A 23,062-nucleotide genomic window follows, 5' to 3' on the forward strand; every position below is an offset into this window, starting at 1 on the left:
CGGCCCCGCCGCCCCTCCCGGCCGAGAACAGCTGCTCCCGGCTCAGCCCCCGCCCCGGGTCGGCGTTGGGTTGGTCCTCACCCCCCGCCCGCACCTGGGGTGGCAAACGCGCACCGTCCATCCCCGGGGCAGCGTGGGCGCTGTGGAGGGCGGCAGCAAGGGCAGCGTTTGCTTCCAAAGGGTCTTTCCTGCTTTTTAACGATTCAGATACGCTGAAGGAGTCTGCCTTGTGTCCCATGGCAACTTCCCTCACAGTGCGGAGCCAAACACCTCGGCAAATCGCCTTTTGGGAAACCCCAGAAGATGTGCACGCATCTTCATGGGGATCCATGTAAAGTACCCTGAGACTACACCTGGAAAAATTCCTTCCCGGGATGAGTGCTGCAGCACTGGGACAGGGGGCGCAGGGGACTCTCAAGGCTCAGCCAGACCAAGTCACAGCCATTCAGGCCTCTGGCAGGATGGCACTACTACCAGCACTGCAGGGAACCTGGAGCTGCAAGCATGGGCACTTTATAAAAGCCACTTCCCCACAGACACCATCTGTATCAAAGTACCTACTCATCCCGTCTTACTTTACTCCCTGTCAATTTGCCCCATACCTCCAGTGACAGCCACCTCCTACCTAGAGCAGCTTCAAGTCTGCCATCAGCCCAGGAGAGCTGCCTTCCAATCTTACAGTGTCCATAGTGTTGATGTTGCTGCCAAATCTCCTTTCCCCTATCTCACCTTTGACTCACTGTAAAAAGTTATTATAGGACAAATCCATGGGGCTTTAACAAATCTCCTACAAAATGTCAGCCCCAAGCTCCCCCTCATCTCTGTTCTCCACTCTCCACCAGCAGCCACAAACCAAGAGTGGAGAGGGTCCCAGATTTATCAGAGGAGGGCAGTCCATCCGAATGCTTCTCCAGCCCTATACTTCCCAGATCTAGCGATGACCTTCATCTGAAAATGCCCACAGTCTCCATGAGATGGCACCTGGCTTTTATTGCACGGCTTGTCATACAGCTGACTTGGCTGGCGCTGAAGTTCCTCGTCCCAAGGCATTTGGGAAAGATCTGCAGTTAGCCTTGGAAACACAGCTCACAGCTGGGCCAAATGAAGAATACAAATGGATTCAGTGCATGCCTTGCTGAGGTGAGCAGGATTATGGCCCAGGTCATTGTCATCACCCCAGCTGCTGGCAGGAGAGAAAAGGGCACTTAGAACCACCCAATTCCCACAGATGCCTGAGTTTGTTCAGGCTGAAGAAGCCTGACTGGTACCAGACCAGACAAACCTGGACACCAGTGTCTATGCCACCTTTCTCAACGCTGTGCCAGCTGTGAGTAGCTCAGGAAGGGACCCACTGGCACCACCAAGCTTCCCTGTTAAGGCCACGTTGGTTTGGCTCTCTGAGATACATAACCACTTATTTTTTATCCCGGCTGGCTGCTGTCACATCTAGCTTTGTGTGCACCAGCAGCTCATCCAAGGTGAGTGCTACAGTCCCTTTAGAATGCACTTGGCCTGTCTCCATCAGGCAAGACATTAACACAGCTTCTCAGCACATTTGTTTTCAGTGTATCAGTGATACTTTTTCACCTGTCTGCCGTGACACACTGCGGGAATGAACACTGGAAGTAAAATGTACCATGCAGCACTTTTCACAAGACACTGAGTTTCACTAAGTCTAACTACACGTAGGCTCTCGAGGAAGTGGCTCAGCATGCTTGAACCATGTCTGCTCGGGTCACAACCTCCTGCCCTAGCCAACTTCTAACTTCACAGGGAAGGATAATTCTCCTGTTTAAGACTTCCAGTCCAATCTGAAAATATCAGCAAAGAACAAAACAACACAAAAGGAAGCTCTCAAGCTTTATGAATGACTAAAGTGATGTTTTTTTCATGGCATGACTCTTCTTCACTTTTCTTGTCTAATACAAGCAGCACATGAGAACGTAGGCTCTTTCCAAGGTTTGCCTCACGGACAATAACTGTGAGGACAAACTGTGAGTGCGGTGAAAACACAGAGACAAAAGATCCTTGCAACAAAATTCTTCTCAAATGGGGAAAGAGGAGTCCAGGAGTGGAAACCTTGGAGATAAGAATCCATTTTGGGATGGCAAAGAGGGTTCTTACATTTCTCTGATGAAATAAGAGTTCCTCAAAATGACGCAGGGTGAACATACTGGGAGAAGAGAACAGGTAAACTATAACTTTTTAAAGTCAACAAAATACAGCTGAGATAGAACAAACAGAAAAGAAGTGGTTTGAAAGTGCTTATTGTTCCCAGCCCTGGGAAAATAAGAGACCTGCTTTGTTTTAGTTATTACAGTGTCATCTGTTTTCCCTAGGTAATGAATGCTCATTTTCCGTTTTGTAAAATTCACTGTGATCCACAAAACATGTCTAACAAAGCTGCATTCTCTTTTTTTTGTTTGGAAAGTTATCCTGGGTGAGGTCCCAAGAATTACACATTCCATATCCACATTCCAAGGGAGGATCAGCTGGGCTTCTGCAGATACATCCTACATGGGTTTGGCATTTACAATGAAACTGGAGTTCCAATGAATTTCCAGGCTTTGCCCCTCTATTTAGAAAGATGGTCTGACACCTAATCTAAACTTCCCTTTCTGCAATTCAAGCTTTTACATGCCTTATTTTATGTATATATATAAAACAGTTATCAGTGACCACTTCTGAAAGTGTTCCCCTCTTTATCCTTCTTCTATCCAGACTAACTACAAATCCTACTTTTAAAATCAGACTATCTAGACTTCCATAGTTCTTGCTTTCCTCTGGTTTCTCTGTGAATAATCCACATCTTTCCTATAGGACAATGCCCTGTCTGCAGGGTTCCAGTGCAGGCCTTTTTAGCCGCTGTCAGAATGGAAAGATCATGTGAAACTAACTCCACCACCTGCTGGATTCAGACACAGGCTATGGCAGCACCCCTGGTGAAGTGCCATGCATTCTTGAAAGCAGAGAAACCATTCACAACCACCCTGGAACGTGGACTGCTGAAAAACTGAAGCTGAAAACCATGCAGCATTCTGTGTGAACAACTTACACAGAGCTGCCTAACGCCTCCTGGGATCCACAGACTATCTACTAATTACAATATTTCACGGTTCAAAAACTTCAGCAAGCCCAAAGTGCTCAATGTTGAGTACAGTCAACATCTTCTGCACGTTTTTCAAAGCAGAGCAGCACTTTTAAAATGTACTCTTAAAAGCACTAGCAAGTCAATTAGCAAACGTATCAGAGAATCTTACGGGTTGGTCGGTGAGTGATAGAGTAACATCAAAAGCAGGCGTAAAATCATAGTTCTGCAAACAAAATCACAGCATAAGGAGATGGCAGTAACAGTAGAGTACCTGTACTGTAATGGACTAGTAATGGAGACACTGAAGAGAGGGTTTGTCCTGCATAGTGGGAATGGAGAGACATCTCAGTGCAGCCTCTCTGGATACAGTGTATGAACTGAACGCAGCAACGTGTTAACTTTGGGGTAGGGTGTTATGTTCCACGCAGGCACAAAACAATTCACCACATGGCGAGTGGTGCCCCCGGGTTTGCTCATCAGTTACACTCCACTCTGTTTTACCCATGTGAACTCCAGTACTGAGCTGTGAGACCGCAGGACTGTTGTCCTTACTTCTGGCCTGGGCTTCTTAGCCACTGACAACCAAGGACAAGGTGAGGCATGTTCCAGAAGGGGCAGACAAGCTCGAAAACCATCTTGAATGCAAATGAACTTCTGGCAAAGAGCAGATGCCCAGGCCTGAAAGGATGGAAACACAGCATGGGTATTTCTCATGAAACCAAACTTCAAAATAGCTCCAGCAAAATGCCCTGTGCCATTACAATGGCTTCTAGCCATCAGACTACGTGTGAGACACACAGGTAAATTCTCACTCTCTTGAGGAGCTCAGGGAAGTGCTTGTCTCATCCTAGTGTCCTCTGTCATTCAAATTTTCAGGCTTAGAACATATCCTATGCAGAGGGAAACTTCTGCATGGAAGTTTATCCTACAGTAGTTATCACCACATGGATTCCTTTACCTGTGTTCTTCACCTACTCTGCTGTGGCAGCTGAAGAAGAAGTTGATTAATATGGAAAAATAACGGTATTTTCATGGTTAATTTACCTCTCTCAACAAGTACACTCAAGATCTTGACTCAAACCTCAGCATACTCAGATATGGAGAGGACCATGAAGTAGCAATTTGCATTAGACTAGCAGTTTGTTAGTTTACCACTGCCCACTCTATTTATTAGGGCTCTGCTATACCCTGCATACAGTCCAGGCAGAGAGACACCCACCAGTCTCCCCAGAGGACTCCTTGCTGCTTAACTCAGACCTTCTCCAGAACTACACCAGAGTTAGACTGAGAGTGCTAAAGTCTTACATGCTTAAATAGCTTGTTTACTCAAGAGTACTTGTATGCATTTTCTCTCTCCCACCCGAATATGCGCCTCACCACTCAGTCTTGGTTTCCTTTCTGTCCAGTCTCCTGTACTCCTGCAAACAGCATTAAGGGCAGAATTTCTTAGCTCAGCTTGTGCACTACTAGAAATATTATACGACCAGGCACAGCAGAGAAAATCCCCTTGCTGGCATTGACCGCATAAAGCTTTAATACGGTGCTTAACCATCTGAAGGAACTATGGCAAGCAAACTCAAATCTAGGCAGCAGACTATGAAATATAACCATGTCCACACCTCCTCTAAATATTTCTAAGGCCAAAAATGAAGTAGGTTCTAAAGTAGTCCAAAAATACCATGGTTCAGAGGACTTTAAGCACCCATCCACATGCTTATGGGACTCTGCTTGCTCCTGTCTCCAGGGAGCAGTCCTTTAAAGCTTCTCAGAAGCAAACATGAAAACAAGCCATCAAAAAAGTGGGAAAGGAATGCTTCACATTTAGCAACTGGTTCGGGGGGGGTGGGTGAGAAGGGAAGAGGAGAATTCAGAGAAATGGTATCACTGCTAAAGAACAGCAAACAGACTAGTGAGCAAACAAAGCGCAAACCCTTCTGTGAAAACTGAGCCCCACAAATGCAGTATCCCAAAGAAGGCACTATTCAATGCCTATGAAGTTAAGGAAGGGGAAAAAGCTCACCAACAATGCATGTCTCTGACAACAAATTCAGAAATATTGAGGACTGCATCCATGTTTCACAAGTAATAAAGGGAGGACTACCCAGTAAGTGGCTCTGAATAATACTATGAGATAAAAACCCCTCCAAAATTAGGAAATGATCACAAGAACAAAATTCAACATTGTTTTATTGATAAATAACTTCTTAAATATTTTAATCTATATATTCTAGCATTACAATGGTAAACAACATGAAAATTTTCAAAAAATCAACTGAAGTCAACAGAAACCAAACTTGTTAAACAAACACAGATATTTCAGTTTTATCCCCATTATGTCTTCAAGGCCATGTAATAGTAGTTATATTTCTCTTCAAAGCTTGTTACTTATTTCATCACTAAGCTGCTACGTTTCAGAAGTGGTGATTAATCACTCTTTCAAAATTCCACAAGACTTTGTGACACAAAATCATGAATCCATGTATCAATATGTGGAAGAGATGTGTCCACGAGAAAAGTCACTATTTTTCGATCCCAAGAGTTAGTGCTTTCATTAACTGCCTGTATCTGTGCCACAAAGGGTTTCTTCTCTACAAGATTCCGAAACACTATTGATGCCTCTTCTGACCACTGCTGGTTTTTCACTCCTAGGACAAATGTAAAGCAAAACAGAAGGTCATTTATAGACTAGATCAATCTGAATTATTAAGTTTATAAAGAAGTGGGGTATGTTTAAATAGTTGAGAAAACAAATGTTAAAGTGCTAATGAATGCAACTTAAATCTAGAAAAGAAAAACAAGCTCACTCATCTCCCACACAAAACGAGCTTAATTATTACACAGACTAGGACATCTATTTTTTCTTGAAGTCTAAAGATATGGAGAGTGAAAGGCAAATGCACTGACTCACTGAGAAATTCAAAGTATATCAGCTGCCTTGCATGATCAGGGTATATCAGGAACCTTTTTGAAAGTTCCTTTCAAAACAAAATTTCTTTATCTTCAGCCTGAGGATGCTGAAATTATCTGTCCTGTTGGCCTTTCTTTCGATTAAGTTTTCTTCATTCCAAAGCAGCATCAGCTACTAAAACATCAACCAAGCCTTCAAGTCCCAAACTTTCTGCAGAGGGCAGAAACGAATTAAAACTCTGCCTAAATGCCTCACAATTGTTCTTATTTTTTTCAGAGCAAAGTCAAAGTCAGAGCGAAGCAAAGTCTCAAAATCCCTCAAAGTCTCAAAATCCCACAAAGTCAAGTCTGCTAGAACATGAATGGGCTTTTAAATACGGCTGTAAACCACCCAGAAAGAAGTGGCTCATGCAGACTTGGGATTCAGCCTCCCCAGACCACTCACTGCCAGTGTACAGCATTTAGACACAGGGGCTCAAATATCATGCAGGAATACACAAAAAACAGCTTGTGGGTAAAAGAAGTAGAACAGCAAAGTGACAATACTGTGCTTCTACTATTAGCAGCAGCTTACCACTGATAGGACAACACGGTAATGCAGCTGCCTGCAGATTACAGAAGGAATTAGAAGCCAATAGTTAATCAACACTTAAGAAAGGGTAACTAATGTTAGGAAAGGCTGCTGTGGAAGCAAATGGGATTTTACACAGGAACAAACCAGAGACTAAGAGGTAGAAGACAGGAAAACAGAGAGAAAAAAGTGATAGAATAGCAAGACAATAGTTACCGGTCTTCCAGGCTCAGTTGGCCTGCTTTGACAATATGAAGCATCTCAGAGGCAAACTTAACTAGCTACCTGGGGGACTCTGTGAAGCAGGAAAAGTGGATGACTTGCAGGCTTGCTCAGCTGGATCCTTTACTACCCCAGAAGACAGACACAGCTAGAAATCAGCTTCATTACAGCACTGCACTCCCAGGACCCAGCCTGACGGTAACACATCCATCATCACCAGCTTAAAGCAACCCCCAAGGTCACACTGAGGCCATACAGGAAAGCAGATCCACAGAAGGAAAACCAGGATCAGAGCACCAACCCTGTGGCCTGTCACTTCCAACAAGCACATTCTGTGACTGAAATCTAGACTAGTGCTGACCAAAGAGCGGCAGAAAGCAGGAGCTGACTAAGATGAGATGCATACATCTGAAAGCAACACAGAAATGAAAGAAAAATTTGGAAAAGACAGCAAGAAGAGATCAAGTTTTATTTTTTTAATTGTCTCAGATGTATGCACATTCTCTGTGCCTCATAGTCTCAAGGAAATTTATTTTACTTAAGCTTATTAAAAGCCCTCACTCCTCTTGTGGAGTTTTTTATTTGTCTGAGAAAACCAATATATTTCAGGCAATTTGGGATTCAAAATATGCACTGCAAAATTGCAAATTACAATGGGGCCAGATACATACGTAAAATTTCTTCAGAAATTCAGCATCTAGGTTCCTAACTTTATGCAAACTAGGATAATCAGAATATTAAATTCTTATCAACAGATACATCATAACTTTCACATTTCATAATTGCTTACGTTAAAGGATCCAAAAAACCATTTAGTTCTGATTTCCATGTCCTTTGCATATTAGATATCACACACATTAAATGACAACTTCCATGGCAATGAAAAGCAGTTGCTGGGAAAGTTTAAGCAATCTTCATTTTCAACACATGATAACTAAAAGTGCTCCATTAAATTAAACAAACAAATAACAAAACAGAATTAGCACTACCTATGCCAAGAAGAAAAGCAGAGCTACTTAGATGACACAAACATGTGCGTGTTAAGCATGTTTCTGCAAGCAGGTGCACTTCAGAAAAAAAAAAACAATTACACCACCAATCTGTGATTTTGTCCACTTTACATTTCTGCTCATTTGGTATCCCCACTGATGCAGACCTGAGCAAAAGCAATTGTAAAAGCTTGCTACCTACCTGCAAGCTGAGCTGTTATAGCTTGGAAAGGCAGTCTTCTAAACGCATCCGTGAGTGGCTGTACTTTCCGAACGCTGACAAACTCATGTTTGCCATAGTCCAGCTCATACACTGACAGAAAACCGTTCCTAAGAATTCCTTTTACTGTGACCCTGTACCACCTAAAAAGGGGGGGGACAAGCACAGGCAATTTGAATTCATATTCACACACTGTCAAGGCACCGGAAAAAATAATACACAACCAAAAGATCTTAACCATGTCTGAGGCTTCCCAGATCTGGATTTAGCTGAATAAAAGTCAACTATTCCGACTACAGTGTGGAAGCATGAAGGGACTGCAACCTCATTTACTCCCTTAATCTCTCAGATATCATTGGACATCTGCCACCTGGTTAACAATGCGGACTAAGCAAAGCTAGGCTTGCCTAGCTTAGCAGAGTTAAGCTTGCTTTCAAAGATTTTAAGTAATTTAAGTATCTACTTACTCATCTCCAATTTTAGCTGCATACAGCTTGTTTTTTTCAATATTCACAGGTTTCTCTTCTGCCCTGCTGTAGTACAAGATCATTTCTTCCATTAGGGCATACAGATTGTTTAGCTCATTCCAAGGCTGGACAATGAAGTGACCTGGATGGCAGGCCACTGAGACATAGATATCCATGAGCTCGCCAGGCTTTGGCAAGGGTAGAGGAGGAGGCATATCTATAGTAGACACTGCACTGCTGGGCTCCTTGGCTGAATCAGAGAAACTCTTCTCCAGCTTCCCGCTAGTTAACTGCAGAGCTGAAACACCGTCACTTATAACTTTTGTGGAGCTAGTCCCACTGGGTGCAACGCTCAAGAAAACATCTTTCTGATGCTTCCACAAGTCTGCATTTTTGATCTGCCTATTGATGCTTCGATCCATGTCTGGGAAGTTCTCTGGAGCGAATAAGTAAACGTGTGCAATTCCCTTTGAACCATCCTGTTTAATCACCTTGGAACACAAATATACAGTTTAATATCCAGTTAGTAATTATTAAACGCGCGTCTGATTTTGTACTGAAGACTCAAGTGGCAACAGTTCATTGCACTTATGCACAGAAGTATTTTCAAGATTGTCCCAAAAACGTTAATGAAGTTGTGGATAGTAGACCACCCACAGCAGATAAAAAGAGCACTTGCAGCTATTCCACTCATGTAAAGCAAGTACAGAGCTTGAACTGAGCTTTGTTCTGCCCAACAGATTCAATCCAAATACTGCGTTATACAATTCTAGTTTTCAGTGGGACAGTAGCCAGTGTCCATACAGATCTAAACAATTATTAAATATTAACACATAATCCTTCAAAATATCTTCCTGCCATTACAGGAAGTAAAGCCTACTAAATTAAGGATGGGGAAAAAATAAAGATGAACAAAGCTTCCAGGTTTGTATAATGCATAATTTTCAAGCACCAACATAAAAATATTTCGTATTTAACATCAGATATGCTAGCATTATTAATAGTAAAGCACTGAAATTTTAATTTGAGAAACTACATAACATTTCTTCAGAGATTATTCCATTTATGTTCCTAGCCAGGAATAAAAACTTAAAGCACACATCTGCTGTCTCCTATTTAATCCAGCAAAAATTAGCACCAAACACAAACTCTCTTGGAAGTGGATGTTTAGAAAAGCCAGATGTAACAGGCATAAGTCTCAGACCAGAGGTCTAGACTAAAGCAAGCAAAAAGATAAGGAAAGCTACAAAGCACTTCTTTGAAATTTTTTTTTTGAGGAAATTAGTTTTGTTCAGTCTGTAGTAAGTAACAGATTTTCTTTAGAAGTGTATTTTCAGCTAATTGAACTGGTTAGGATACATTGCAAATGGAAATAATTTTACCTCAAAGAAAAATTCTAAGTATACAAAGCACATACTGAATCAAACTCGATTAGAAAAAGCAAACAAAAAATAAAGCTGATTTCAAAGACAAGAAGGAGAAAAAGCTATGCTCACAAGAGGCATAAAAGTAATTCAAGATTAACTCAAAAGTTGCATATTTTTATGTGCTGAAACGTGAACAACTGTGTTTCTTTCTTATCAGTTGGTAAAATAACTCTAGCTGCATATTTGGACTTAGACAGCAAAATGTGAAAAGCTGCTGTGAAAGTTGCTAAACTCTTGTGAGGAAAAGAGAAGATTCTCACACACTTAAGCAAGTAAGTTTTATGTCAAATGTCCTAAGAAAAGGACTTTGTATAGGATTTATGTCCAATAGCTGGTTATAAACTTTTACATTTCTATAACAAAAATCAACTTGATAAGTTGTTAAATTTTTTAAGTTATTCTTCCAACGCTCTCTTCCCACACCTGTGGATTTCAAGTCCCATAGGCATTTTGACTATTTACCTTCATGCTAAATTCAGGGCAATTCATTACAGTGTCTCTCAGCCACAGTACAGCATCTGGAGTCCACATGCCAGTGTTAGGAGGCAGATCTGCTAGGCAGCATTTTAAAGCCTACGAACAGAATTAAGTACACAAGGTATAATTCAGAAATATGAAAACCAGTCTGCAAGTTCCAGTTCACAGGACAATGCTGACAGATTCAACAATGTATGACAAACAGAACGGGACAGGGCCAACATGCAAAACCAGCACTATCAAACATACACAACATACTGTCCATACATAGGACTACACTGTGACTTATTTCAGGCAAAGATGCACAATGAAATACACTGCAGTGTTGAATGCTATGAAACAAAACAAAATTTCCTTTCATAAAACTTGAAATAGCAGCACTACAAACACTGGCAAGAGAACTAATATAGGTTAGGCTTTAACATGTCTTTATACCTGAGGAGGTATTGCAATTACTTCTCTCAGGAATTGTGGTGGGATTTCTCTGAGCTCTGATACTTTCACAGTTGCAACAGTTCCAGTATCCATGAACTGCACATCCAGTGCCCGTCTAGTGTGAATAATTTTTATCTGAAAGAAGAAAGCAAGAGCATAATTTTGAGGTTAAAAACCTCACTGACACACACTATAAAATGTTTTATGGAAGCTAAAGATTCAGACTGAGTTGAAAAAAAAGAGAGAGACATTTCTATGTGGGAAAACTGTAGCTGTTTTTTTGAATACTTCTTACCTCTACACGTGCCCATTTTCCTTTGGAAGGAAACAAGCAGATTTTGCCACAGAAAGGCAGCAACACATTGAACTCAGAAGTCTGCTGCAAATAAAAAACCAGAAATTAAAAAGTGTGGAGCTATTACTATCTGGCACTCGACTAACCATTTCAAAAGCCACACATGACACAAATATTTCTGAGAAGCAAAAACGCTGTTTCAATCATAAAGTCTCTTTCCAGACTCAGAAACATATTCTCATCACGTTGTTTAAGCTTCCTCAATTGGCAAAACTTTAATTCCAAGCTCTGTATCTTACAGGGAAACTGAGAGAATACAAAGTGTCAGGGGGACAAAGCAACACTTGAAACACAGTATATGAAATCACCAGTCATTACTGTTCTGAGAAGCAAGAGGAGTTTAGAGTTGTGACAGAAAACTGAAGAAACTCCTAGTTTATATTCTAAATCATATAATTTCTTGAGATATTTAACAAACCAAATTTACTACTGACTCCAATGAAAGTCTCAGGGGGGTGACATTCACCATGATAATTCTAAAAAACGTAACAAGACAATGGGCATACACTATAAAAGGCAAGAAGAAACTCGATTTGAAGAACCATCAACACCTTAGTTTGTTTAAATTGTTAAAAGAAAAAACAACCCTCAAGATTAGTTGCAAAGTCAAGGTTGCTTCTTTCACCCTGTTAACTAAAGAACCTGAAGATCAATGTCTCTCTTTGATAGCAACAAGAACATAACACCCACTCTCTCCCAAAAACACAAACTTTTGAAATACCTGCCTGGCTGCCTTCCTTTGTTTTGCTAAGCCTTTCAGGGTTCTATACCCTTTCAGTGTTTAGCTCACTTGAAACTGAGTCTTGATAACTGAGACATGTTTAATATAAAATATTTCCGGGTGATTCCACAACAGCTCTAAAGCTTAACTTATACGCCTAAAAACACTTTCAACAGAGTAGTGTCACAAGCAGCAGTTCTAACAGGATCTTCAAGGATCTGCATTACATGATTCGATTCTGCAAGGCTCAGCTGAATTATCAACAAATTAGATTCTCTTAAGATCTCTTCGGCATAAATTTTCTTGAGTCTAGTGATGATTGCTGCATGTGTCTGTTAATGGGTGGTGGAATGTCAGACTTCTCTGCCACATGCCCTTTTTAAAGCAACTTAAGTCTTCAGAAAACAACTCCTGCACATCACTTCTACTTGATATTAGCAACAACATTCAAAAGCTAAGGGTACAAAGGGGACAAGTGATGCAGCATATCAGAACAAAGCCATTGAATTTCCACGTTAAAGACAGGTTTAAAAGAACAGATCTTTGTGGGGAATCTCGGCTGGGCCGGGACCCCTGGTATGGAACAAGAAACTGGCTGAGAATGGAGGCCCTGGTCCTGACAACGTACTGATGCATCCTGAGAGAGCAGAGGAGCAGCAGGAGAAAGCTGTCCCCTGGGAACAGGGAACACTGTCTCATGAGAACGAGGACCTGTTTTGAACAGAGTGACTCAGAAAAATATAAACATCAAAGGACAACAGGGACAGGTGCACAGAAATGTTTTAAGAAAGTGGGACTGAGAAAGTCCAGAGAAAGTCCAGCTAAAATCTACCTATTAGCTGTGAGAATTGTAGTTTGTGTACTCAAGCTGACCTATCTGTGTGATATACGTGTACCAAAAGAGCTGTATTTAAGAGGCTGTAAATTGCAGCTCGTGGCTGCTGCTTCTTCCTTTTTTCTTTTCCAATAGACTTTCTTGCTGAATATTACATGTCGTAGTCCATCCCAACAACGACAGATCTTGGTTATGCTGCTGCCACTTTGCACAGTGTGCTCTGGGCCAGGCTGTTCATGCATCTCAACTCCATCACATAAGTAAAATTTCCAGCAAAAAAACCCCCGGTAGTATCTCTCCAGGCTTTATAGCAATCTGACACAGTTTCCATTGGAAGCTCCCCATTAAGAACCATATTGTTGCTGTTCTAACTATTCAAGGAAAGTTTAGAAGTAGTTACTGAAGCCTTAGAGACTGCTTCTGAACAAGAAAGCATCAAAAGACACTGCTCATGCTGAAAGATGCACCACAAAAACCCCCAAATGAGGAAGAGAATTTAAAGCCTTTTTGAACAGTCTATGGCTACCACAGAAACTCGAACTTACGTACAGGGAAAATGATTGGTACACTCTGAAGAAAGGCTACATGACTTCACCACTTCCCTCAGCACAGAACCTACCTTGTAAACAAAGTAGTCTTCTAGTTTCTGCAATATTTCAGAGAGTCTAGACAAGCCTTTGGATGGCACTTGGCAATACAGGGTTCCATCAGACAAAACACTGGTTACTCTGACATTTGTATATAGTGCATCTACCTGCAACAGTAAGATTTTGGCATGAAAGGGGAAAAACAAACACTTAGCAAATTTCTTAGTACTGTTTTTTGTCCATCTAAGACCTCAGCAGTCAATGAATTTTAATGAATTGAGAAGGAAACAGGACAATGGTACCTGCAGGTGCAGTTCAAGGGACTTGTCATACAATGCCTTCAGACAAGTAGCATTGATGTTGATATCATCTTCTCCAGACGTGTCATAGAGAACAAGAAGAGGAATATCACTTTTTTCCAATATTTCCACAGCAAATATCTTGAAGCATGTCTGTGATTCCACAGTCTTTATTAGGACAGGATCATCACAAAAGGCTTCCAGTCCTGTAAGACACACCATATTTTTATAAATTGATGTATTCAAAGGGAAAAACAATAACTAGGTCTGTGTTCACAACAGGAATATTTCCAAGAACCAGGAGGAAGCAAAGTTGTACTGCACCCCTACTTGAATTCTACTTAATTTCTGCCTTTTTAACATAGACAGCCATCTTCGGGGGTGGGGCAGAATAGAAAAGATCCTCTTCAGAAAGGGTTGAGGCAAATGTGAAGAGAACAAAGGAATATATTGAAGTAATAAAAAACCAACCAAACAAAAAAGCCAAGCTCATTCGCAGCAATTTTACGCATTAAAAATAAAATATTTTTAAAAACTTAGAAAGGCCTACCAGTTTTAGAAGGGTAAATAAATTCCAGCAGAGTCTAAAAGTCTGTAGGTATGCAAGTATTGAAAGGGGAAGGATCACTTTAAAGTAACTAAATAGGCCCATATTTAGAAATACTGCCTGACCTGGCCACAAGAGATGCGTCTCATTTTGGAAAAGATGTTGTGTTAGTACATTGTTTCACACAACAGTAAATGTTATTTCTTTATTCTCTTATTTCTTTAGGCTCACATATATAAAAGGGACAAAAACATCCAAGTGCAGAAACAACTAAGCTTGACTACATAGATACTGGATATAATTGTCTTCTAACATCAAGGGTTCTTTATAAAACTCTTCTTCACATCCTTTCTTCCTCCCTTTTTCTTCTTTCCATCTCTACCCATGTCTGTTTAGATTAGCTGTGCTGGACAAAATCTATCATACACAGATAGATCAGGGATCAAAACTCCCAGACTCACAGATGCTTCAATCCATAAATCATGTACAGTCAGCACTGGCTTTCTCTTACCTGCCAGTTTACACTTTACAGCTTGAAAAGGAAGCGAACTGAACTGTTTCTGTAGTTTGTACACACTGTTGCTTTCAACAAACTCAGTGAAGCCATGATCAACATAGCGTACCTGAAAATGGAAAAGGGAATAAAGGCATAAGATCATGAATATCATTGTAAATATGTCTTCTTGAGTCTAGGGGAAATGCATTCAGTTACCACATTCTCTGTGCAGCCACAGGAAAATTACAGTTTGCTCATTTAGTAGAATATTAGACCATTAATTTCATATTTATCTCATTGCCTGACTGTTCAGAGTTTTCAGGGAAAGCCTCATTCTCAAGATCTCTGCAAAACCATCCTCTTCAACTGTTCTACAAAATCTCAGCTCTTAATAGGACCACTGCTGGAGGGTTCAGCATGCATTACCTCAAATCATGTGAAGAAAGGAATAAAGTGGCAATTTTTATTTATAAAGTTTTGAAAGTGTTGAAAAGTCATATACCACTTAGGTGCCATTATAAGTTTTGCCTACTGTTTTTACAGCATTAAGAGAATAATTTTGATTAATGCTTGTCTTAACTTTGATTACCACAGTCAGTGCAAGAAACCATTATGCAAACTGCTGATTGGTAGCAAATAACTGGAGCTAAAGTAAGAGAAAGAAGGCTTTACAGGACTTTCTACAACTTTTTTTCTAAACTCTATCATGCAAAACGTCTGATCATCAAATACTGAAAGGAGGTCTGAACACTGTGTTAGAGGATAATCAGAAATGCTTCAATAAAGCAATAGCCTTCTTTTGGCTGGTAGCTCTAGTTAGGGAGAAATTAGAGGCAAGCATGGCACCTATGTCCTTGCCACTTCTCTAAAACCAACAATCTTTCAAAACCAAGTTCTGACACTCTCCAACAAACTTCAGCTGAAGGGTATCATACTAACTCTCAGAAAATCCTCAATTCTAATACATGTGCCATTTAAGTATTTATGAAATGGTTCAACTTTGTAAGTATGTTAAGAAGACCTAGATAAAAAGTCATCTAACTGAGGGAAGAAACAAAAAAAAAATTAAAAGGGTATAATCAGTGTTTGACGAGGCAAGGAATAATTGAGAAGTCTTAAACTTCTTTTAAACTTCTAATATATGTTGTAGTTTCACTGCAGATAACAAGAAGAGTCTGCTTGGCCCAGGGAAAGTTTAACAGAGGAGTCAAATAATCTCAGTGGGGTTTAACTAAAATGCATACTACATATAACTCCCAGAATACCAGATCTGCCTGGAAGGGGAAAATATAACCTCATTTTTTTGCTATTTAGTGTACGTTAGAGATACTTCAGTACAAGACTTCAAAAAGCTCTAGCAGCAACTGAATTCTGTCCTTCCCTTTCCCTTCCTCTGTCCCACTTCAAATAGTGGTAATACAGTGACCCTCCTAACAGAGGTAAATTTTCATTACCTAAGTGCTATAGGGCCCAGCCCCACACAAAAGTCAAAAAAGCCTCCAAACTCAAATTATTTATGGAAAAAAACCCTGATAGACCATTTAATTTTGGCCATCATATAGCTTCAGAAATGTCTTAATTTCTCACATAACTGAAAACAGAAGCAGTTCAGGGCAAGAAAAGAGAGAATGCTAGTGCAGCATATTTAAGAATTAACCAGGTATCTAAAATGCAAGATTGTTTCAATTCTTCCTCCAAGTGCCAAAAGAGTGCCAAAACTTGCCTTTATTCTGTTGTCTTCTAGAGAAATTATCCGAGCACGCACCCAGGCGTCTTCTCCAGCATGTACTGCAACAAGTTGCCCAACACTCAGAGACTGAGCTGCCGACACTGTACTGTTCTGACTATAGTATGCTTTCATCTCATCTTCCATTTGCTCCTGGGCAGAAGAATAATCTTTGCCCACAAACCTACAGTATTTTATAAAAAGAACCAAAACAAAAGCCAACACAAGAGTTAGGATGCAACTTCAAAAAAGCTGAATAAAAACATAAGAACATTTCCATGCATATATGAATATAGGAGTAAATTATGGATGGATACATTTTCTAAGTACACTAGTATTCAAACTCTTTTCCCATTAACAGGGCTATAAAAAAAGAAAGTTACTCAGTCATTAACAAACACTATCTTAATCTGGTTTTCACTAAGGTTAATCCACAACAACACATTTAAAATATTTTTTAAAATCAGCTGTTAAATCATGTGCTGTTTACTCTCCCCCTCCACATCAATCAGCATTAGGTTGCTGACCTAATGGTTCCTACTGAAGCAGTTTGTATGTAATGAAGTATATAAACTTTCTGAAAACTCCAAATAGGAAGCTCTGAAGGCTTCAGAAACATGTCAGATTAGAGTAGACAAAAGGAAACATAAAAATTTGTATTTAGTAGCTACCGTTTCAGCATATTCATATAGTCATTGATACTGCACAATTCTACAACGTAGTTTAGATCATCATCCTATAAACATCTGAGTTTATTCTGAAGGCCTGCTGTATACCCAAAATTAGTGCAGATATTGTACTATTACATACTATGGTAACTTTATTAAATTAAGATTAAATTAAATCTAATCACATTCCAGGGGAACCCTCATTTTCCCAAAGACAGTCTCATGCTTTTCAGAATGACAGCCTTTTTATTTCTACAAAACAATGTTCATCACCTTCAAAGGAGAGATAAAGTGGGGTGACAGTCATGTATGTGCTATTTAAAAGTTTCTTTAACATTTATTTCATAAGGATACCTAACAGACAGTTGGAGTAGCTAAACAGAAAGTAGAAGAATCTCTCAAAATTTCCTGCCTCATTCACTGTTTTCTAGTAATTGGTGAGCCTCATACTGAAGAAGTTTTTGGTTGCTCGAAGCCAACTGAAAAATTATTTTTCAGATTTTTTTCAGAAAAGAATCCTGTAAAGCCACCTCAAAAAAAGTGTATTAGAGGCTAATCTATGTGCAGGTAGCCAGGCACTACAAGTGTGCATTCAGCAACATTCTTTTTCTCAGCTGGAACCAGTTCACATGCCCAGTGATGTTTGCTGCTCCACTGTGAAAGGAACAGAGGGGTATGCTTCCACAGTGAAACATACAACACAGTTCCATCTAGGCAAAAAGACGAGGGGAAAAAAGTATCCAAGCTGTAGCACAGAAACTTAAAGTACCTGAGAATAAACCATGGCAGTTAATTATTTCTTGTGAGAATTCAAATGCAGCACCTAGTGCATCATCTCTGCCTTCAATCACACCGTTGTGCATGTACAGCAAATATCTAGCAGTGTTTCTATCACCTCACTTTCATACTGACTACATCGGAATTCTCACTGAATTGTTCCGTGTCTCAAAACAGAAATAGCACCAAACCTTCCAGCTTTGCCTTTATTACAACTGCATTTGAAAGGTTTCAGCCAAACAATACTTAGCCACATACTAAAGAGATATTGCTCCCTCCCCAAGACTGAAAGAGGAATCTTGATTTTATTGGTCCTACAAAAACCAACATCAACCAACAGCCCCTAAACAGTCCTTGTGCGGATGAGCAGAAAGGGACTGGTAGGACATGTAAGGACAGATGAGCCCATGCACTGTTCCCTTCCTACACGTCCACGTGAACATTTTCTTGTCATGGCAAAAAAACTATTCCCTTCAGGGCTAGTTGCATCGTATCAAGATAAAAGACCTTGCTCATAACCCCAAGTAGTAATTTCCGTACCTAGGGCCAAGAGACCACTAATTTTTGTCATGTGCCTGCACAGAGCTGACAAATTCAGAAACCTTAACACTGTCCAAGAAACGTGGCCCACAATTTGGGAAGTGCTGCTTTGTAGAGAACTTTTAACATAATCACCCTCAGCTCATCAGTGTCATACAGTATTCCTCCCAAATAATTAGTGGAAACATGCTTGAAATAACAGATTAGAAGTCTAAGAACTGTTACTCCCATGTGCAGCAAGTTATCAATGCTGCCAGAATTAAAAGGTGCACAGGGAGAAGGAAAAAGTTTTGAAGAGTTAAGTTCCACCTGCATAGCAAGCTGGAAGTAAGAGATGTAATTTGTTCCTCCTCTTCCCAATGCAAAACATATGCACTGTGTCTGTTTCTGTATCTCTGTGTACAGAATACTTATGTCTCAAATGGGTTGTCTTTCCTGTCACTATTGATCTTCATCATATTTCACGTTTTGGACTAATTTCAAAGAGATCTCTCAGGAACAACCTAAAAAATAAAGCCTCTCTTTCTTTCTTCTGTGATTTCTTTTTTTAAGCTGAGGGTCACTCACAAATTCCAACTGTGTCTTCTTTGCTAAAATGACTGACTTGTTCAGCTGGATATAGGACAAATCTTTTTGACAGATGAAGAAGCTTGCCTTAAATTATGCTTACCCGAGAAAAAGCACAATATAGGAATGGTAACAGCTGCTAAAACAAAGATGGCTACATTCTCAAATGGAAATTCCTCTGGTAACCCCCAAGTAAGGGGATCTTTGCGACACACTATCAGCCTTGAGATTCCATGACTTCAAGAAACTAAAACAGTGGAGTGACACCCGAAGTTCAAGACAATACATTACTGAGAGCTAAAGAGAAAAAGGATATCTAGATTTCAGCTATAAGCCCAGTGTGTTGAATACTGCCAAACTGCAGTGAGGAATGGGGTAATAGGATCTGTAAGGAAACTGCACACATACTTAATTAAATCCTCATCTGAGAGTGACTGAAGCTATCTAACCAAAGCAGAAACTGCAGAAATTAGTGGGGAAAAACCAGAAATCTGTCACTGTAGCATACGACCACACAGTCGCTCAATTCATCCTCTTGAAGTGACCTATAAACTTTTTAAGACTAGGGTCAATTTAAAACAATTTTAAAAGTGAAATATCCTCTATGAAAATGTTTAGGGTTTGACTTTTTTTTTTAAAGTTTTAAAGAACTGCTAGGATTTCTAGTACTTTATTCCAACAATGAAGCTTATTATGGTATATCCTGGAACAGTACAATAGCATATACCTAAGACAGCCATTACAATCCACTTCTTACACTGTCCTCTAAGGCTGGACTGATCAGCAACCAAATCAAGAAGCACTAGTAGTCTATTGTTGGATGAAGGCTCATCTGTTTCCAGAAGTGAAAATCAAAGTGGAATGTGAGCATACTCAAGTCACATCTAGTTAGTAGTAAGTCAGTTATAGAAGTATTTTAGTAAGAACAACAGTAATATCTGAATATCTGAATACTATTACGTGTTGTAGTAGGGTTATTTTAAAAAGTCTTGCAATGGTAAGTCAAATCTGCCTTGACTTCATATAAGCTAGTGATCTATCACTATCAGTTCAGGACAGAAAAAGTTTTGGAAAATTTCCATTTAAGCAAACAAAAGGATTCTTAAGTTTCATCAGCAAATTAAGTAAATAATAAAGCCCTGAAACCTCCTCTTCATCAATTCCTTTCTGGCACACCTATACAATATTACTATGTGGATTTATAAATAAAGCAAAAAAGACAGATTCCAAAATACAAACTTGCCTAATTAGGACCTCATTAGTGTTTTTCAGTTCTAACACCACGATGGACACAGATCCTTCCGATGGAATGATTAGAGAAGGAACAGTTATGTTCTCTGGATACTGGTCCTTGGATTCTTCATCCTGCTGTTCAGCTGTGGCCTTCACACCATCACGACTCTGGACTTTCTCAGTGACATTCAGATTTTCATCAATGCATCTTTGGGGTTTAGCATAGAGGATGGCCCTTCTGGGGACTTCAGATACATAATCCACCGTACACACATCTGAGAGCGACTCTAGATTACTGAGAACGTCTTCTGGAAATTTTACTTGGTAAGTGTCTTGGTACACTTTGGGAAGTGCATGAGCCCACAGACCATTGGAATATTTCAGCAAGATGCTAACAACTTTCTGCTTTAAGTCGCTGCTCAGTGACGCAGACGTGGTCTCCATATTCGGTTTTAACAAAGGGTCTGCTTTTGAAGACGTAACATTCTGAGAGGCCTTTTCTTGATCGGTATCGCTTTTTGCTACCGCTGGTATTTTCTTCGCAGGATAAAGATGTTCATCCATCTGATCGCCCCTGTGTATTTTCTCCACCTCGTAAAACAAAAAATAGAGCCAATAATCAGTTTTATCTCTAAGTCTAAAAAATTTTGCCAATTACACTTTTATAACATGCATTTTACACAGATTTTGAAGTGGACATCCACGGGGAACTAAGCTTGAGGCGGTTACTACAGGGTAGTATTTCTTGTAATGCTTCCTCCTCTGTTTTGAAGGGTACCAAACACATATGACTACATCAGTACAGGGCAAGTATCTAATCTATACAATACAACTGGAACTTGCTTCCAAAGAAGTACGATCTCTCTTTTCTCCCAGGAGGACCCGAAGATGATGATGCACTCCACGAACTTAGGTGTTTTGCACATTACCCGCCCACTACCTTTCACACAGGTAAGCCTATCATAAACAAAAGGGAGATGGGATTTGATTCTATACTTCAGAAACAAGAGGACACTTGCCAGGTAGTGCTGTCAGGCAGACTATTGCTGTCATGCTCAGGGAATTATTTTTTCAGTACAAAAGTTCTGAAATCAAGGAAGAAATGTCTGTATCATAATAAATTTCATAATAAAACTGATTAGGTCCTTTTAAGCCATGCTCACAGCCTCCTCCAGAACCAGACAGATGTTTTGCCTGTCCCTATGTCTCTAGTCTTTGCTATGTTCAAGAATAAGCATCTCACATAGTTTGAAGTCACAATCTTGAAAGCACCGTTTGAGAACTGTAGCAACAAACTCACAATAAAATTCCATTTCCTCAACCTAGACAGATCCAACCATCACTTAACAGGAATTTATGTAAAATTGAGATAACAAAAGCTCTTAGAGTTTCTACATTGGTCCCTAAGCAAGAACAACTCCAGCAATAAAGAAAGTTATTGAGGTTTATGTAGCTCCACTTTGATGTTCCTTCCTCAGAGGAAACAACTCTCATCAAGGTAATTGTCAGAAGCAGATCAATGAAAAAACATGGAGCAGCTGAATTACTTGCACCTACTCAGGAGTAGCATTTACCTTCACACTACTGATGTCCATACTCATCAGAATTTTGTAAACCTTGCCCAAGTAATTCTTTGCAGTTCTGCCCTACCAACGTACAACGGAAGCGTAGTGAACAAGACTTCAGGTATTGTCTTACATATGAAGAATAACACAAGACACTCATTAGCAAGGTAACGCTAACAAGACACAAACACTGAGTTACAATACATGGACAAAAATTTTAAAATGGCCTTTTCCGTGTCTAGAACCATGTGTTTTGTCCTGTGTACACCTCATCACACTCAGCTGAAATTGCCACGTGATGACCTGAGCTGAGAATCAGCAAATGTACTACAGAAGTGGATTTCCGTACACTTGCTCTGCATTACATTGTCTAGGCTGGTGCCAAAGCAAGGTATGAAATGGTTCTTGGGAGTAGGCCTTGGTCAACTTCCACAAACACTAGCATGTGGTGTGCTATCTAAAATCATCACAAAGAAAATAGTTTTCATAGATATAAAAAAATATGAACCAGGTTAGAGAACTCTCACACATTTTTCGTGGCATGTCTGAATTATTCTTTATTCTTTAACCAAAATAATAGTATTTTCTGCAAGAATAAGACATAAGAAGGCAAACAAAGCCATCTAACAGCCCTCAGTTCCTCAGATTCACGTGAATGAGTCAAACAAGCTTTAAGATTCCAGTCTTTCCAAGTAAGCTCACTAAACCAAGGAGACATTCCCTCTTAATATCTCTGTGGTGGGAGAGGAGAGGCAGTGTCCTATAGATATCTACTACTAAAGAACAGTTATCTACTATAGGAAAAAATATAAACAAATCATATAAAGGATGGTACATTCACCAAGGTCTTAGGCATCTTGCTACTCAGGTTGATATAAGAGATGACAAAACATGTCTGGCCATGCAGTCTACAAGGATCAAAGATGCCTTCAATGATTCATGACACAGAGAACCTACATCTGCAGGTACACTGATATGGGGAATTTTATTATGCCCCTTGTAACACAGGAGCTCGGTTAAAAATACAACCAAACAGAAATCTACCAAAGTCTTGCAAGGGCCTTGATACACAGTCAAGAGACCAAAGAATATCAAGTGACCTAGAAAAAGAAATCAGTGCACACCACCTTGGCAGAAAATGACATCCTAGATACAGAGAAATCGGTAAGGATGTCCCCTGTGTCCACACACAAGACTGAGTAATTTTTTTAAATAACCAGCCAAAGAAACTTTTAGCTCCAGAAAATACTTGGCATTATCAGGACAACAATTTGGTTGAGAAGGCTGTGTTGGGATGTATGGCAGCTCATCCTGAAAGAAGCTGGATGCAGAGAGTCTAC

At 40.0% G+C, this 23,062-nt stretch overlaps 1 protein-coding gene across 2 annotated transcripts in view; it reads right to left on the reverse strand.

Annotated features, from left to right (window-relative positions):
- Positions 1-5,260: 5,260 nt before the first annotated feature.
- TDRD7 (tudor domain containing 7) overlaps positions 5,261-23,062 on the reverse strand; it is a 41,324-nt gene continuing 23,522 nt past the window's right edge. Inside the window, exons 6-16 of one of the 2 annotated variants that reach the window (XM_032675965.1) lie at positions 20,168-20,748; positions 16,370-16,556; positions 14,662-14,773; positions 13,607-13,809; positions 13,337-13,471; positions 11,102-11,182; positions 10,807-10,941; positions 10,357-10,467; positions 8,468-8,958; positions 7,983-8,143; positions 5,261-5,736 (exon numbers count right to left, since the gene is read on the reverse strand). In XM_032675965.1, the coding sequence (XP_032531856.1) occupies positions 5,528-5,736; positions 7,983-8,143; positions 8,468-8,958; positions 10,357-10,467; positions 10,807-10,941; positions 11,102-11,182; positions 13,337-13,471; positions 13,607-13,809; positions 14,662-14,773; positions 16,370-16,556; positions 20,168-20,748 (2,406 nt within the window). In that variant the 3' untranslated portion in view covers positions 5,261-5,527. Of the gene's footprint in view, positions 5,737-7,982; positions 8,144-8,467; positions 8,959-10,356; positions 10,468-10,806; positions 10,942-11,101; positions 11,186-13,336; positions 13,472-13,606; positions 13,810-14,661; positions 14,774-16,369; positions 16,557-20,167; positions 20,749-23,062 lie in introns of both variants that reach the window. The other variant, XM_032675964.1, reaches the window with a different exon arrangement.

The sequence above is a fragment of the Chiroxiphia lanceolata genome, chromosome Z (assembly GCF_009829145.1).
Source record: "Chiroxiphia lanceolata isolate bChiLan1 chromosome Z, bChiLan1.pri, whole genome shotgun sequence".
Taxonomy (NCBI): Eukaryota; Metazoa; Chordata; class Aves; order Passeriformes; family Pipridae; genus Chiroxiphia; species Chiroxiphia lanceolata.